This window comes from Dama dama, chromosome 25 (assembly GCF_033118175.1).
Source record: "Dama dama isolate Ldn47 chromosome 25, ASM3311817v1, whole genome shotgun sequence".
Lineage (NCBI taxonomy): Eukaryota > Metazoa > Chordata > Mammalia > Artiodactyla > Cervidae > Dama > Dama dama.
This window is the reverse complement of record NC_083705.1, coordinates 22,882,060-22,899,187: the sequence shown is the minus strand read 5'-3', so window position 1 is coordinate 22,899,187 and position 17,128 is coordinate 22,882,060. Positions and strand designations below refer to the sequence as shown.

Here is a 17,128-nt window from a genome sequence, read left to right as displayed (position 1 = left end):
GAAAAAAAAGAATTAATTTTAAGCTGGATCTGCTAAACGTATCCACTATGTTGTACAAAGTTTCTGTAGTTGGAAGACTAGCCTTTCAAGATGTGCCAAATACACTCTGATTTGTTAGGGTAGAGGGCAGGTAAGGAATGCTTTATTTCTCTCTGGCATGCAAAGCTCAGGGTTAGAAACTTTTGATCATTAGCCTGTCAAAATTTCTACCAAGAATTGGGAATTCTAGCACTGTCCAGTAGAGGTTTCTGTGATGATGGAAATGTTCCTTCTGCATCGGTCTTGTCTGGCAAGGTAGCCACCAGCCGTATGTGGCCGCTGGGAACTTGAAATGTGGTTAGTGCAGCTGAAGAAATACTTTTTCATTTAATTAATCTAAATTTCAACAGCCACGTGTGGCTAAATTGACAGCATAATTCCAGGTCATTATTGCAACATCCTACTGCCTGTGTTGTATTTCCAATTCAAAAGGAACACAGTTTTGCCAATGTTTAAACGTTAAAATTGCTTAGAGCATGTATGAAGTCTGAAAGTTGAAACATTTCCACTACAAAAATGACATTTTATGTGGTTATAAAAGCAAAGAATTTTCATTTATTTTTTGAGAAAGCACACAAAGCGTTTGTGGGTAGTTCTTGATCTCAGATCCAGCTTTGATGAAAAAAAAAAATCCCAGACAATTGGCTACCTTGATACACAGATAATAATAGTTATATTACTAATTAGATGTTGCCTCAGGTAAAAATCTCAGTTGAGAAAGTTAGTTAAGGCACTGGTTAGTCTACTTTTGTTGCATAAGGGCAAGAGCAGAGGCCGTAAAGAATAAGCAGCAGGAAACTTAAGAGACGGGCAGGGCGAGCAAAATCCTCCTGATTCCCCAGACTCCCCAACCTTTCGGAAAGGCAAGCTGGGGTTGGGCATGCATCATGGGTTGTGCTCTCAGGAAGGCAACCCAATTCTCTGGCACTCTGCAAAATTCTGGGGGAGTTAGGAGGAGACAAACGAGGGCTGAAGACCCTGGGCTTTGCAAGTGAAAGTATCACTTAGTGGGCATAAAAAACCCCTACTATTCTTGGATGCCAAATGCCCGGGAAAAATCAAGTCTCAGCACTCGTATCGGCTGGAGTCCGTGGAGCACTCCCTGCTGAGCCAGGGAACCTGAGGGGGAGCAAAGGGCTCCCTGAGTGGACCGTGTGTGACACTGTGACTTTGAAGCAGCTCTGCTTCATGATATTCACTATATGGAGACAAAATATTAAAAGAAGGCTTACTGAATTATTATAGTCTGTACATTGAAATATATATTTTAAATGATTTATTTTGACCAAAAATACTAACATTACAACAGAATATATTCTGTCAAAAATAACCTAAAATAAAACTAAAAGCAAAGCGTTCCAAATTATGTACCATTCTGGGGATATGTCTGATAAAGAAGACAGTAGCTTTTTAGAAAACTTAAGTTACTGTAGCTTTTAGAAATAATCAGAACTTAGAAAGAAAAGTGGGCCTAGAATAAGACACCAAATAACAGAAAATCAAATTTTCAAATTATTCTTTACGTGGGCTTCTGATGAAAGCAAGTTCATCCTTTAAAAACTGTGAATTGGATTATGAAAAGGATGGAACCAAACCCCAATAAAAGTCACTTCTTTCCTTGTTCATTGTTCAGTCGTTAAGTTGTGTCTGACTCTGCAACCCCAGGGACTGTAGCATTTCTTTTCTTAAAACTCTCTGATGGGGTCTCTTGCTTACAGATGAAGTCCAAGCTCCCAAACATGGAACATAAAACCTCTTTCTCTTATACCAAGAACCTAGAATGGTGGTCTTGATTCTTACCACTGCTGTCCTACACAAGGCTTGTAATTCTTGACACACACACCCCAGCCTTGTCTATTGTGGGTTTTGTTCACAGGACTCATTCTGTCAGGAACTGCTCTAACTCCCACTCTCATCCTCAATCAAAATGTACTTCAGGCATTACTTTTTCTAGGCAGCTTCTTCTAACTTCTCCAGACCCTTAGGTACTCCTTGAAGTCTTCCAATTACTGCACTTAATACCTAATGATGAGTTTGCTGATCCCCCTATTAACTAAACTCTGAATTCCTTTCAGGGAAGCAAATGTGTCTTATTAATCTCTGTATCCCTGGCTAGTGTTTGCCATGCTAAGTCCTCAGCAAATGTTTACTGAAGAAAGGACTCAGTGGCATTTATCTTGACTGTTAATGATAACTCATCAACCTAGTTTAAGGTAACCTAAGGCATGTAATTTGAGAGACTCATAAATACAGATACACACAGTTGTTTTACTCATTGATGTTTTAGCCTCAAAGAACCAAAGATGTAAACAGATACGTATTCTGCGACAAACGGGGGATCTCTCTGAGAGGTTTTAGCCAACAGATGATACGGAAAAAAGAAATAGGGAACTGGAGAGGGTGTAGGTCCATCAGCTCAAAAGCAATAGTCTCAAAATGTTCAGATAATCGGGTTACAGATACAAATCTAAAAATAAATTCTGTCTGCCTCTAGCGAAAATGACATACACTGAGCGGTAAGGATGTGAACCAAATGTCAATTATCTGCTTCAAGAAGTGACATGTGTTTAACAGCTATATTAATCAATTCAGCCTTTACCATTACAGAATGCTACCTGCTTATCTGCAGCAAGTTCTAAATGAATATAATAATTTATATTCCTAAATGAATATAATTTCTAAAATAATAATATTTGAATTTTACTAAAACATTGATAATCATATATATTAAGGATTACAAGGGATCTCAGAGATAATTTGGTACAATATTTTATAGATGAAAGACATCAAAGCCGAGAGAAGGTAAGTGACTTTGCTGAAGGTCACACAGGTAGTCAGAATGACTAGGATTTTTGGATTTTTTTTACTACCAAGTTCAATTTTCCTTATGCTACATATTGCCTGAGAGGAAATGTCACTCATTTACCCCTGCAATATATTAGTGAGATTTACATCCAATCCTAATAATAACAAGATCACTGCAGTAGAAATTATTTTAGTAAAAACAAATGTATTTTATTCAGGTGAGATCTTTCATAAACTATTCTCATACTATGGGAAATTTAATCAAGAACAATTCCAAGATTTTCCTCTGGGAGTAAAAAAATTACGCAACATTAAAATCTTTCAATTTGCAAACTTTAGTAGTTGATGAAGGCCTAATCTTATACGACTCTCCTGAGCCACTGAGTATGCCACCATTCAAAAAACAAATCTGACAAGCCAATTTATTGTCTCTACAATTAACACAAACAAAACTTACAAATAACTGGATTAACTCTGTGTCATTACAGTGATCACTTTTAACCACATTATACCCTCAATACAATTGAGACCATCTATTTGCATGCAGCACTTTCTAATCATCTCTTTAAAGCTGGAATTTTTTTTTTTTACTTTTTTTTATCCTGATAACCAAAGGACTGTATTTTCATAAAGTACCGTCTTTAAAAATAAACTACAGCAAAGGCAAAACAAACCCTTAAAAACCTAACAGCTCAGTGTTTCTCTCCAAATAACTGACTAACACATTTAAACAAGTGGATGTCTTTTAATGGAGGCCACCAGACTAAGTTGGGTTATCGAAAAGCTCCAAGTGTGGCAGCATCCGTGACTGCAATGCTAGAACAGGGATGTGGACGTAGCTTCCCTAGAGTCTACGCCTGGTAAGCACATGCTCAGAGAGGAGCTATGAGGCTCTTCCAGTCTTACTGAGGTCATGCCAGCTAGGGCTGCTGGGTGAAGGAAGAATCAGTCCACCTTTCCAGCCTGTGAGGTTATGTACACTTACCTGATTTCATCATTATGAATACACCTACAGCCACATCTGTAGGCTACCAATTTGTAACTGCACCACAGTGAGGTACTCGGCAATCTTTGGTGCTGTGCCATGATAACTAGCTGACTTTCGATGCTGCTACAATAAAAAGTATTTAACTTATAGGACATAAGGGATATTGGAGTGTTCAGCAAAGTAAGTAACACTGATCATTGTGAAATTAAAAAAATGTAGAAACATTTATACCTACTACTATGTGTCTGACAATGCTGACTCATACAAAATTTTCATTATTATATAAAGGCTTTCATGATGTAACTCCCTGGCTATTAAATTTTAAAAAGTACAGAATAAAATTCTTGATCCTAAATTTTTGTCACTGCTCCTGAGATTTATGACTGAAGTAAGAGAAACACCCCAAACTGGTCATATTATGAAATCATAAATTCAATGGAAACCTGCTTCAAAACTACAAATTATTTCAGACAAATAAATATATATGTTCACATTTATAAAAATTTCCACATTACTCATAGAAACAAGCTTCATAAAATTTATATACTGAATACAATAAAAATCAGTCCTAATGAAGATTTAGCTGTTGTCCTTCTAAATAAAAAACTCTGTGTTTGAGGTATCTCTTTAAGACATGCCAATATGGCACATTTGTAAAACAACCCAGGAGTCTGTCCTAAAAATCCTGCCCAACACAGCATCATCTCTACCAGACTTACAAATAGGTTGAACTAGACTTGTCTTTTAAAACAAGGAAGAAATATCCTGTTACAAAAACGAAGGAGGCAGGTACTAGAAACTCTGCATCTCAGAAAACAGTGAAATTTTGTTATAAATATTTTCATTATTTATCATATTCCTGCTGACACCATTCATTTAAAAAGTTCTAGTCAAGACCAATAAAGCAGCTTCATCTCCTATGACATCAAAAAAAAAAAAAAATCCAAGTGAAGAATTTCATTATCTTAATAGTGATACATTATCATAGGATATAAAGCTTTTAAAATTTTCAGTGTCAAGCCTACCTCGCTTTATCACTGGAAGATGGACACTTAATCCAGCAATATTCATTTACTGCTAGGTAGACCGCCTGTGTTGACTATAGTAAAGCAATTTATAATCAGCTTATAAAGTAATAACATTAACACAGAAAGGAATACCAAAAATCATGAGTTTTGTTGCACAGATATCCATACTTGGGGCATGGCTATCAAGTAATAAGACTGATTCAATACTCTATAATCATAGCACATTAAAATACTGTCAGACATTAATGGTCCTATATATGAAAAATGTCTATATGGAAATGGCTGTGATTTATTGCAAAGCATAATTAGATGGCAAATTTCAAAGAAGGTAAAATAATTTTCAAAACTAAATTTTTAAATTTAATAGCTCAGGCCAGTCTCAGTTACTTTTTGGAGATTTCAGAACTGTTAGGGGCAGAGGAATGCTTTTCCTTTTTTCTCTTCTTTTTGTCCTTTTTGTGATGCTTCCCCTTTTTTGACTTACTCTTTTTCTCCTTTTTCTTTTCTTTCTTCTGGTATTTTTGCTTCTTTTGTTTTGAAGTGTCCTCTTCAGTGGAACTAGATGAATAAGACCTATGGGTAATAATACATACTGACTGATAACTGTATTTATGGCTGATGGGTGCATTTAAATGGAATCCCAACTGCTTTAAATCCTTCTTGGAACAGGGTGAGAGTATAAGGAAACTCAAATGAAATGTGCCTTTTACATCTGTGTGCTCTTAAAATACTGTAATCAGAATTTTTGCCACTTAGCCAGAGAAACTAACAAAATAAATATCTCTATTCTGCTCAATTCCAGTTATGAGTTTTAAATTCAGCAAGGATGAAATAATTTTTCTGTGATTTTCAGTTTCTCATCCTGTGTACCCTTCAAAATCTTTCTTAAAAGGCAAACAAAGTGGCATTTTATACACTCTCATTATATACACAATTCACTGTGTATACAATAACTTGTTAGTTTATTCTCTTAAAAGAGCCACAAAGAATGCAATAATATAAAAAAAGCTATAATTGTACCTCCATATAAATGTATGAAAGCTGAAAATCGGCAAAATAAAAGCACTTCTGTTATTTCTTTTTTATTTTTCAAGTTAAAGTACTTGATTCTTTTATATACAGAGTGATACAGATGAACAGTTGCATTCCATAATAATTTTCAGTAGTTACAAAATGATACTTTTAAATGTATAATCGAAGTAAATGAATATGATTTACCCAAACCCTAAGTAAGTGTAACAAAACAGGAACTGAGTTAATTTATAATAAAAAAGGTACCCCAGAGTTAGATGAGTGATCTAAACATGGAAGTTAAACTCCAGCTGAGAAGAGCTGGCAGCCACACACAGGAGAAGGAGAGGCAGACACCGGAGGCCACAGGCTGCATCTGCAGAGAGCCTCACCGCGAATGCCCTGACCGGGGACCGGCCTCCTGGGTCTCTGGAACAGCGCGTCCCCTCCTTTCCCTGTTTGCCTGCCCAGCCGCTGGCTGTCTCCCGAGCCTGGTTTCTCATGGATTCTCCTCCACTCGCTTCAGTTCTGTTTTTCTCAACTCTTGTCTGCTTTCCTGTTTTCAAGACCTTCTTGACCTCTATATTCTGACCAGGGCTGCTTCTCTGCTTATACTTTTTTCTTTGCCTTTTCGGACTTGGATTCTCTTTTTTTAAGGCAGAATGTTAAACTTTAGCATAGCAACTACATTAAGTGGCATTATCTTTGCTAAAAGTGTAGTTAGAAAAGTTCTTTTAATTCTGGGCTGTGTCTGAAAGAAGTCTGTGAAGCCCAAGGTAAATAATATGTTACTCTAAAATCAGTATATGAAAATTTGGAAGAAAATAGAGAAAATCTCACTTTTCCTACTAGGAATCCATTATGTTGTGACAGCCCAAATGACAAAACAATACGCTAATCAGACTACGTGATACACGGAGCTCTACCTTCCTTTATTAGTTCTTACATCAAACATTGTTATTTAACTCTCAACACCTGAAAGTGAGTTAACTTCCAATATGTATAGTAGCTGAGGTGTTAAGAGTGTATATATTTCATGCTCCACAAAAAGTACAGAGACAACACCTGACATGCAGAACCTACTCCATCAGAGAACTAAGGTCCAAGCTAGATATTACTACCTGCTAAATACCTTAAATAGTGCCTATACGTACATGCTTATTCTGGTATAAATGAAAGTGCACTCATGAACCAAGGAAGAAGTTGCCTCTTAAGTCTTTGGATCGATTTCTTTAACCAACTGTTGAAAGAGTTGACAGTAAAAAAAAAAATCATAGATAGTTGAGAATTCTGAAAGACCTGAAGGAATTTTTAGCATGGCAAATAGGTACATAAATCCAATTAATTAATTAACTTTATTAATTAATTAATGATATTCTGAGAATACTGACATTTAAGCCCCAACTTCATATATATGAGTACAAAATGTGTATGTGAAGAATTTCAACATATGTCCAAATCAAAACTTGACTAGTGTTCCATAACTTAAAAATTCTAGAACACAAACAGAATACATAAAAGAAGCAGGTGGGGCTGTTATTTATTTATATCTTAATTTGCTCCAAAAAAGAAAATTTAAGGTACCTGAGTGCTGACTCTATTTTTGAATCCTGACATGAAGGATTTTGTTATTTTACTGAAACAACCAAACTCTCATCAATATTAAATTAACTAGACTGTAATGTGAAAAATAAAAATTTTTAATTCATCCTATATTCAGTCCAATTTTTTTAAAAAAAAGTTAAAAAAATACCTCTTCCTTTTTTTTTTCAACTTGATTTTCTCTTTGCTTTTTGCTTTTTTCTTTTCCTCTTCTTCATTAATTCCTGTGTGTTGAGGGGAAAGAATCAGGTCACCATCAGTTTATTTATTATTGTGGTACGTAAGCATTTTAAAAAAAAATTGGGGTATAGCTGCTTTACAGTGTTGTACAACAAAGTGAATTAGCTCTATGTATAATACATCGCCGTCCTCTCACCGCCCCTCATCACCCTGCCCATCGCGGTCACCACAGAACACTGAGGCTGAGCACCCTGCACCCTGCAACGGCTTCCCATCGGCTACCTGTTTTACACGTGGCAGCACACATTCGGCAGGCCCAACCTTTCAATTCACCCCACTCTCTCCTCTTTCCTGCGTGCCCATGTCTGCTCTCCACATCTGTGTCTATTCCTGCCCTGTAAATAGGTTCACCTGTACCATTTTTCTAGATTCCACATATATCCGTTAATATATGATATTAGTATTTTATACATTTTAAAATTTTGGCTGTTGGTTGGTGAATTTCACTGGTCAGGATCTGCACTTTTCTTGTAACAATGTCCCCTTTCTTGATTATTTTTACTCATTAAGAATCTAATAAAAACACTGCTTTTAATACAAATTTCAAATCAACTATGTATATTTACTAAAAACTTCAAGTATTTAATTTCTAATTCCTAATCAATATTGACAGTTTGGTGGGTACTATTTCAGGCCTTAAGAAATGAAACAACACAATCAGGTATAATTTAAAAAAATTTTCCTTTTCAAGCAAAATTAGGATCACGAAATCGTAGGGCAATGGGACAATAACAACACAACTAATATTTACATTGTCAGTATCTTGGAAGGAGAGAATACGCACTATTCTCTAGCTTGATTTTTATTTATTTTTTAAATTTTTTATATTTACCTTATTTGTCATATTTTGTATATTTTCTTTTTTTTCTTTTTTTTTCCATTTATTTTTCTTAGTTGGAGGCTAATTACTTTACAATATTGTAGTGGTTTTTGTCATACATTGACATGAATCAGCCATGGATTTACGTGTATTCCCCATCCCGATTCCCCCTCCCACCTCCCTCTCCACCCGATTCCTCTGGGTCTTCCTAGTGCACCAGGCCAGAGCACTTCTAGCTTGATTTTTAAATACACAATTTGGTGTGTGTTCTTCTAGACTTTCTCTATATATAACTAAATACAAACATACATTTACATATACAAATAAAGTTACAAGTAAGTCTCAAGTTTTTTCTCATTTGAAAAATGTAGCATATACAATATTTTCAACTTCTTTCACTTAGCACTTTTAAAAATATTCATTTATCCTAGCACTATTTGCTGAAAAGACTTTTTCTACACAGAATTGCCTTTTCACCTTTGTAAAAAATCAGTTGAACTGCTTCTAGGAAAATGAAGTAGACATATATTTCCTATTCCTCTCATTAAGTATAACTACACATCCCAGACATAACAAAAACAAGCATAAGATGACTCGGAAAGGTGAAAAGGTAGACACTAGCTAGGGTTCTTGTATAAGCTAGAAAACAACCCAGTACTGAGTTCCCTGAAATGTCTTTTTGCTTTATACAGTACAGACTTAAGAGCTACAGAAGCTGGAAACCTGGCAATGTCAACACCTGGAGACAAAAATGCCCCAACAAGAATCTGCTCTTTCTAGTCAAAGGGCCAAAAGAGACTGCATTGTGACAGCAAGCTTTTAGATAATAATTGCCATTCTCCAGCCAAACACCACAGAAGAAAATGTGACACCACCCACATCATCAAAGGCTGAGTGAAGAACACAGACTTCCTCCCTTGTGAGGCTGTGATACCAAACATTCAAAGAAGGATTAATACAAATTTTATATAATCTTATCTAATGAGCAGAAGAGAATGAAACTCTTCTCAATATTCTACGAAGCTAATGTTACTCTGATACCAAAATCAGATTAAAACAGTACAAAATTAGAAAAAAAGACTAACATCTTTCATGAACATGGATGCACATAACTGTTAACAAAACATTAGCAAAGAGAATTCAGTATTTAATATTTTTAAAAAATTATACACCATGACTAAATGTCACTTACTCAAGGTATGCTAGGCTGACTGAATATTCAAAAATCAATTAATGTAACCTACTGTATTAACAGGTTAAAGAAAAACTGTAGGATCCTACCAATTGATACAGAAGATGCATGTGGCAAAATCTGACACCCATTCATGATAAAAACTCTTTCAAAATAGGAATAGAGGGACACTTCCTCAACTTGATAAAGAATGACTACAAAAAAACTGACAGCTAACTGCTAAGGTCTGAATGTTTCTGTCCCCTAGGGTTGGAATCCAGGTAAGAATTCATCTCTCACTACTCTTTTTCAATATAGTACTGTAAGTTCTAGCCACAGCAATAAGACAAGAAAGGGAAATAAAAGGCTTACAGATCAAAATGAAAGAAGTAAAACTGTTCTGATATGCAGACGCCACGATAGTTTACATAGAAAATTTCAAGAAATCTACCAAAAACTCCCAGAAATAATCAGTGAGTTCAACAAGGATAAAAGATAAACATACACAAATAAACTGCATTTCTATATACTCATAATGGACATGCAGACAATGAAAAAAACATCATTTACAATTTTTCAAAAAAGAAATGTTTATAGATATAAATCTAATAAAACATGTAGGATTTATATGCTGAAAAGTAAACAGTGATAAGAAAAGAAATCAAAGATCTAAATAATTATAGAGACATATTATATTTGTGGGTTGGAATGCTCAACATAGTAAAGGTGTCAATTTTCCCCAAATTGATAAACATGCTTAATGCAATGAGTATCAAAATCCCAGCAAGATTCTTTGCAGATAAAAACATCATTCCAAAATTTTTATGGAAAGAAAAAGAAACTAGAATAGTTGAAATAATTTTGAAAAAGAAGAATAAAGTAGAAAAACTCCGTCCCTCCAACTTCAAAACTTATTGTATAGCTCTATTAATCAAGAATGGGTGGAGGGATAGACACATAGATCAATAGAACATTATAGACAATCCAGAAACAAACCCACACAAATATGATCAAGTATTTTTGGCAAAAGCAATTCAATGAAGGAAAGACAGCCTTTCAATGAACAGTGCTGGAACAATTGTTCATTCTTAAGCAAAATACTAAGTGCTCTAAGTTTCATATCTTATATAATAATCAACTCAAATGGATGAAGGACTTAATGTAAAATATAAAGCTATAAAAACTTTAGAAAAAAGTAAAAGAGACCAAGAGATAGGTTAAAAGTTACACTTGAAAGCAAAGCACAATCTACAAGGAAACATTAATAAATTGGAACTTTATAAAAATTAAAATCCATTGCTCTGTGAAACACCTATTAAGATGATGAAAAGACAAGTTACATATTGGGATAAAATATCTGTAAACCAGGCATCTAACAAAGGACTTATATAAGTACGCTAAAAACTATTTGCTTTCTCCTGGCTATTTTAATTATACCATTTTAAAAAAATTTACAATATTCAAGAGAGTTGGTAAAAGATCTCTCTAGCTCTAAGGAAGAATTCAAGGAGCCCCTAGGATTACCTAAAGGATGCAGGTCAAGGATGCACTCAGCCACTCACACCGAGAACTTACCCTTTCAGAGAAACTGAACATCATCAGCAAATTATCAATGGAACTAACAACCACAGCCTCTAGACTCCCTTCCTCTGTGTGCTTCAGACCCAATCTATGGTATATTTGGGTAGGGGTTACTGGGCTTCCTTTGCATTGTTCACTTAAGAAGGCTTTCTTCTCTCTCCTTGCTATTCTTGGAACTCTGCATTCAGTTGCGTATATCTTTCCCTTTCCTCTTTGCCTTTCAGTTCTCTTGTTTTCTCAGCTATTTGTAAGGCCTCCTCAGACCATCACTTTGACTTCCTACATTTCTCTTTCCTGGGGATGGTTTTGGTGCACCTCCTGTACAGCCTTATGAACCGCTGTCCATATTTCTTCAGGCACTCTGTTTACCAGATCTAATCCCTTGAATCTATTTGTCACCTCCACTGTATAATTGAAAGGGATTTGATTTATGTCATATCTGAATGATTTAGTGGGTTCCCCTACTTTCTTCAATTTAAGTCTGAATTTTGCAATCAGGAGCTCATGATCTGAGCCATAGTCAGCTCCAGGTCTTATTTCTGCTGACTGTATAGAGCTTCTCTGTCTTAGGCTGCAAAGAAAATAATCAATATAATCAATCTGATTTTGGTAATGACCATCTGGTGATGTCCATGTGTAGTTGCCTCTTCTGTTGTTGGAAGAGGGTGTCTGCTCTGACAAGTGTGTTCTCTTGGCAAAACTGTTAGCCTTTGCCCTGTTTCATTTTGTACTCCAAGGCCAGATTTGCCTGTTACTCCAGGTAACTCTCGACTTCCTACTTTTGCATTCCAATCCCCTACGATAAAAAAGGACATCTTTTTTTCAGTGTATATTGTCACTTTGCTTATTTAACTTACATGCAGAGTACATCATGTGAAATGCAGAGCTGGATGACTCACAAGTTGGAATTAAGATTGCTGGGAGAGACCCAATCAAAAAATGGGCCAAAGAACTAAACAGACATTTCTCCAAAGAAGACATACAGATGGCTAACAAACACATGAAAAGATGCTCAACATCACTCATTATCAGAGAAATGAAAATCAAAACCACAATGAGGTACCATTACACGCCAGTCAGGATGGCTGCTATCCAAAAGTCTACAAGCAATAAATGCTGGAGAGGGTGTGGAGAAAAGGGAACCCTCTTTACACTGTTGGTGGGAATGCAAACTAGTACAGCCGCTATGGAAAACAGTGTGGAGATTTCTTAAAAAACTGGAAATAGAACTGCCATATGACCCAGCAATCCCACTTCTGGGCATACACACTGAGGAAACCAGATCTGAAAGAGACACGTGCACCCCAATGTTCATCGCAGCACTGTTTATAATAGCCAGGACATGGAAGCAACCTAGATGCCCATCAGCAGATGAATGGATAAGGAAGCTGTGGTACATATACACCATGGAATATTACTCAGCCGTTAAAAAGAATTCATTTGAATCAGTCCTAATGAGATGGATGAAACTGGAGCCCATTATACAGAGTGAAGTAAGCCAGAAAGATAAAGAACATTACAGCATACTAACACATATATATGGAATTTAGAAAGATGGTAACAATAACCCTATATGCAAAACAGAAAAAGAGACACAGAAGTACAGAACAGACTTTTGAACTCTGTGGGAGAAGGTGAGGGTGGGATGTTTCAAAAGAACAGCATGTATACTGGTGAAACAGATCACCAGCCCAGGTGGGATGCATGAGACAAGTGCTCGGGCCTGGTGCACTGGGAAGACCCAGAGGAATCGGGTGGAGAGGGAGGTGGGAGGGGGGATCTGGATGGGGAATACGTGTAAATCTATGGCTGATTCATATCAATGTATGACAAAACCCACTGAAATGTTGTGAAGTAATTAGCCTCCAATTAATAAAAAAAAAAAAAAAAAAAAAAAGATTGCTGGGAGAAACATCAAACTTCAGATATGCAGATGATACCACTAATGGCAGAAAACAAAGAGGAACTAGAGATCCTCTTGATGAGGGTGAAAGAAGACAGTGAAAACTCAACATTCAAAAAACTAAGATCATGACTTCATGGCAAACAGATTGGAAAAAATGGAAACAATGATGGATTTTGTTTTCTTGGGCTCCAAAATCACTGCAGATGGTGACTGCAGCCATGAAATTAAAAGATGCTTGCTCCTCAGAAGGAAAGCCATGACAAACCTAGACAGCATATTAAAAAATCAGAGACATCACTTTGCTGACAAAGGTCCATATAGTCAAAATTACAGTTTTTCCAGCAGTCATGTACAGATGTGAGACCTGGACCATAAAGAAGGCTGAGTGCCAAAGAACTGATGCTTTTGAAACGTGGTATTGGAGAAACTCTTGAAAGGCCCCTGGAAAGCAGGAGGTCAAACCAGTCAGTCTTAAAGGAAATCAACCTTGATTATTCATTGGAAGGGCTGAAGCTGAAGCTCTAATACTTGGGCACCCTCACGCGAAGAGCCGACTCATTGGAAAAGACCCTGATGCTGGGAAAGATTGAGGGCAAAAGGAGACAGGAGTGGCAGAGAATTAGATGGTTAGATAACATCACTGATTCAATGGACATGAGTTTGGGCAAACTCTAGGAGGTAGTGAAAGACAGGGAAGCCTGGCGTGCTGCAGTCCATGGGACAGCAAGAGTCTGACATGATTTAGCGATTGAAGAACAACACTGGGATTCCATTTGGTGATCATGAAATAAATATGGTCCCTTCTTTGTGTGTGTGTTAGTTGCTTGGTTGTGACCAACTCTTCGTGATCCCATAGACGGTAGTGCATCAGGTCCTTCTGTTCGTGGAATTCTCCAGGAAAGAATACACAAGTGGGTAGCCACTCCCTTCTCCAGGGGATCGTCCCAATCCAGGGATCGAACCTGGGTCTCCAGCATTGCTGGTGGATTCTTTACCACTGAGCCACCAGGGAAGCCCTACTATACTGGAGTGGGCAGCCATTCCCTTCTCCAGGGGATCTTCTTCACCCAGGGATCGAACCTGGGCCTGACACACTGCAGGCAGATTCTTTACCATCTGAGCCAGAAAGTTGATGCTAATAATGAAGCTTCACCAACTACTCTCTGTCCTGGAGGGTATTATATGCTACTTCCTCCCCTTTCTCCCAGAGTGGATCTGTCCCTGGTCTTCTGATTGAAAAATCATCTCTAGAATAAACCACTATTTATGATGGGAGTGCAGTTTATCCTTTAAGATTGATGTGATAAAGGACAAAAAGGTCAAGAACCAACAGACTGGATGATATCTAAGGTAGGAGAGCAGCACATAGCAATGAAAATACTATAGGACAAGTAGGCAAGAAACCTGGATCGTGGCAAGAAATGTTGGCTCTATTGTGACCAGTGAGTGACTTTGCAAAGTCACCTGTTTTCATTTTCTTTTTCTACAAAACTAGGGTTTTAAATTATTTGTTCTAAAGATTTTTCCTAATTCTAAACTCTTGTGCATTTGTCTTTTTAAAAACAGGGCATTTGGCTGTACCCCAATATAAAAGAAAAAGTTTTTAAAAAATGGGCAGAATTCCTAAATATACATTTCTCCAAAGCAGACATATAGAGGACCAAAAGGCACATGATAATATGCTCAATATCACTAATTATTAGAGAAATGCAAATCAAAACTACAAGATACCACCTCACACCAGTCAGAATGGCCATCTTCAAACAATCCAGAAACAACAGATGCTGCAGAGGGCATGGAAAGAAGGTTACCCTCCTACACTGTTAGTGGGAAAGTAAATTGGTATAACCACCATGAAGAACAGTACGGAGGTTCCTTAAAATCTAAAGATAGGGCTTCAATATGACCCTACAATCCCACTCCTGGGCATATATCAAGAGAAAAATATGGTTTGAAAGGATACATGCACCCCAATCTTCACTGCAGCACTGTTTACAATAGCCAAGACATGGAGCCAACCTAAATATTCATTGACAGAGGAGTAGATAAAGAAGATGTGGTACATTATACAATGGAATATTACTCAACCATTCAAAAGTATGAAATAATGTCATTTTCAGCAATATGGATGGATCTAGAAATTATCACACTGAGTGAAGTAAGTCAGGCTGAGAAGGCAAAATATTGTATGGCATCATGTATATGTGAAATCTAAAAGGAAATGATACAAGGGAACTTATTTACAAAACAGCAACAGACTCACAGACTTAGAGAAAAAATTTGTGGTTGCCAAGGAGATGGATGAGGGGAAAGGATAGTCAGGGCATTTGGGATGGACACGCACACCCTGCTATGTTTAAAATGGATAATCAACAAGGATATAGTGTATAAGAACAGGAAACTGTCCAGTGTTACATGGCAAATCTGGATGGGAAGGGATTTTGAAAGAGAATGGATATATGTATATGTGTTCTGGAGTCCCTTTGCTGTTCACCCAAAACTGTAACAACATTGTTAATTGGCTATATTCCAATAGAAAATAAAATGTTTAAAAAATAAAAAAAAATAAAAAAAATAAAATAAAAATAAAAACAGGGCAGTATAGGTGAAAGGGGTAGAAAGTATCCTTGTGGAATTAAGGATCTTAGGCTTTCTCTCCTAGAATCTTCTGTGTGCTCCTATGTGGCTTGGCTACTCTCCATTTTGGTGCAGCTATCTTTCTGGAATATCTCCTAACCAGCATGCTACAAATTTCCATTCTTATCTTTTCTATTCCCTACATTCCTGTCTTCCTTTATTCAGCGTATTCCCTTACATTGGCAGAACACTTATTCCAGAGGTTTTCTGAGAAAGAGTGAGAAGGAAATTGTTTTTTCAGACTTGAATGTCTGACAATGTCTTTACTGTACTTTCACATTTGATTAATAATTTGGTTGGGTATATTATCCTAACTTGGATATAACTTTTCTTCAACAATTGAAAGCATGATCCATATTCTACTAGCTTCCAATATTGGTTTAGAGACGTACACTATTCTGACTCCTGATTCTTCACCTATGACCTGCCTTATTCTCAACTCTGGAAGTCTGGATTACATCTTTCAGTTTCTATTGTACATTAAGTTTCATTATAGTGTCCTTTGTGTAGGATATTTTTAACACTATGCCTGGTACTTGTTAAACCTTTTCATCTGGAAATTATTTCTTCTCTTTCTGGGATTCATTTGAATGAAGTATCTTCTAGAATGACCCTTCAATTGTTCTATCTTTTTTCTCTCACTTTGCTCTTGTTTTTTTCAACTTTACCTTCCAACTCTATCAAGTTTTCCATATCTGCTTCATTTTTAATTTTCAAAAGCCCCTTTGTCGGTTTTATTTATATTCATGTGTTCTAGATCTTCTCTTTCTATGAAACTAAATATTTATTATTTCTGCTAAGTTTTCTCCCTCTACAGACTGTGAATTTCTCAAGTTGATTTTTTGTGTTTTGAAATCTATATTTCATGTGAAAATCCTTCTGCAGAAATTTAGCACTCCTCGCTGTCTAAAGAGCTTTTAGCAAGCGAAACTTAGAAGTGCAGACTTCACCGGCCAACTGGTGAGATCTTGTCTTTGAAGGATCCCTAATGTCAATATCCTTATTTCTTTCTTCTTAGGCTGGTCAGATTTCCCAGGGATGTATCTTCAGATCTTCTGCCTGAGTAATATATGTCTGGGAACCAATAGGTGAAGATGGCTAGAAGGCTCTCACCATTCTGTATCTAACCTTTAACTTAAATATCTTCATTTGTGTTTGGTGTGTCCCAGTTTAAAGACTGTTGATCTGACCCTGTCTAGAAAATAGACCTATAGCAGTCTGCTGAGACGACAGGGCTTCACAGAGTAGGAAAAGGGAACGGAGCATTAACTACTTCATGCTTTTAAGAAATCCCTGTTTT

General features: G+C 36.6%; 1 protein-coding gene across 4 annotated transcripts in view; it reads right to left on the bottom strand.

Annotated features, from left to right (window-relative positions):
* Window positions 1–3,239: 3,239 nt before the first annotated feature.
* The window catches only part of SREK1IP1 (SREK1 interacting protein 1), a 33,910-nt gene continuing 20,021 nt past the window's right edge, over window positions 3,240–17,128 (bottom strand). For 2 of the 4 annotated variants that reach the window (XM_061129700.1, XM_061129701.1), the window contains 2 exons: window positions 7,625–7,697; window positions 3,240–5,433 (listed from right to left, as the gene is read on the bottom strand). In XM_061129700.1, the coding sequence (XP_060985683.1) occupies window positions 5,244–5,433; window positions 7,625–7,697 (263 nt within the window). In that variant the 3' untranslated portion in view covers window positions 3,240–5,243. The other 2 variants (XM_061129703.1, XM_061129702.1) reach the window with 2 other exon arrangements.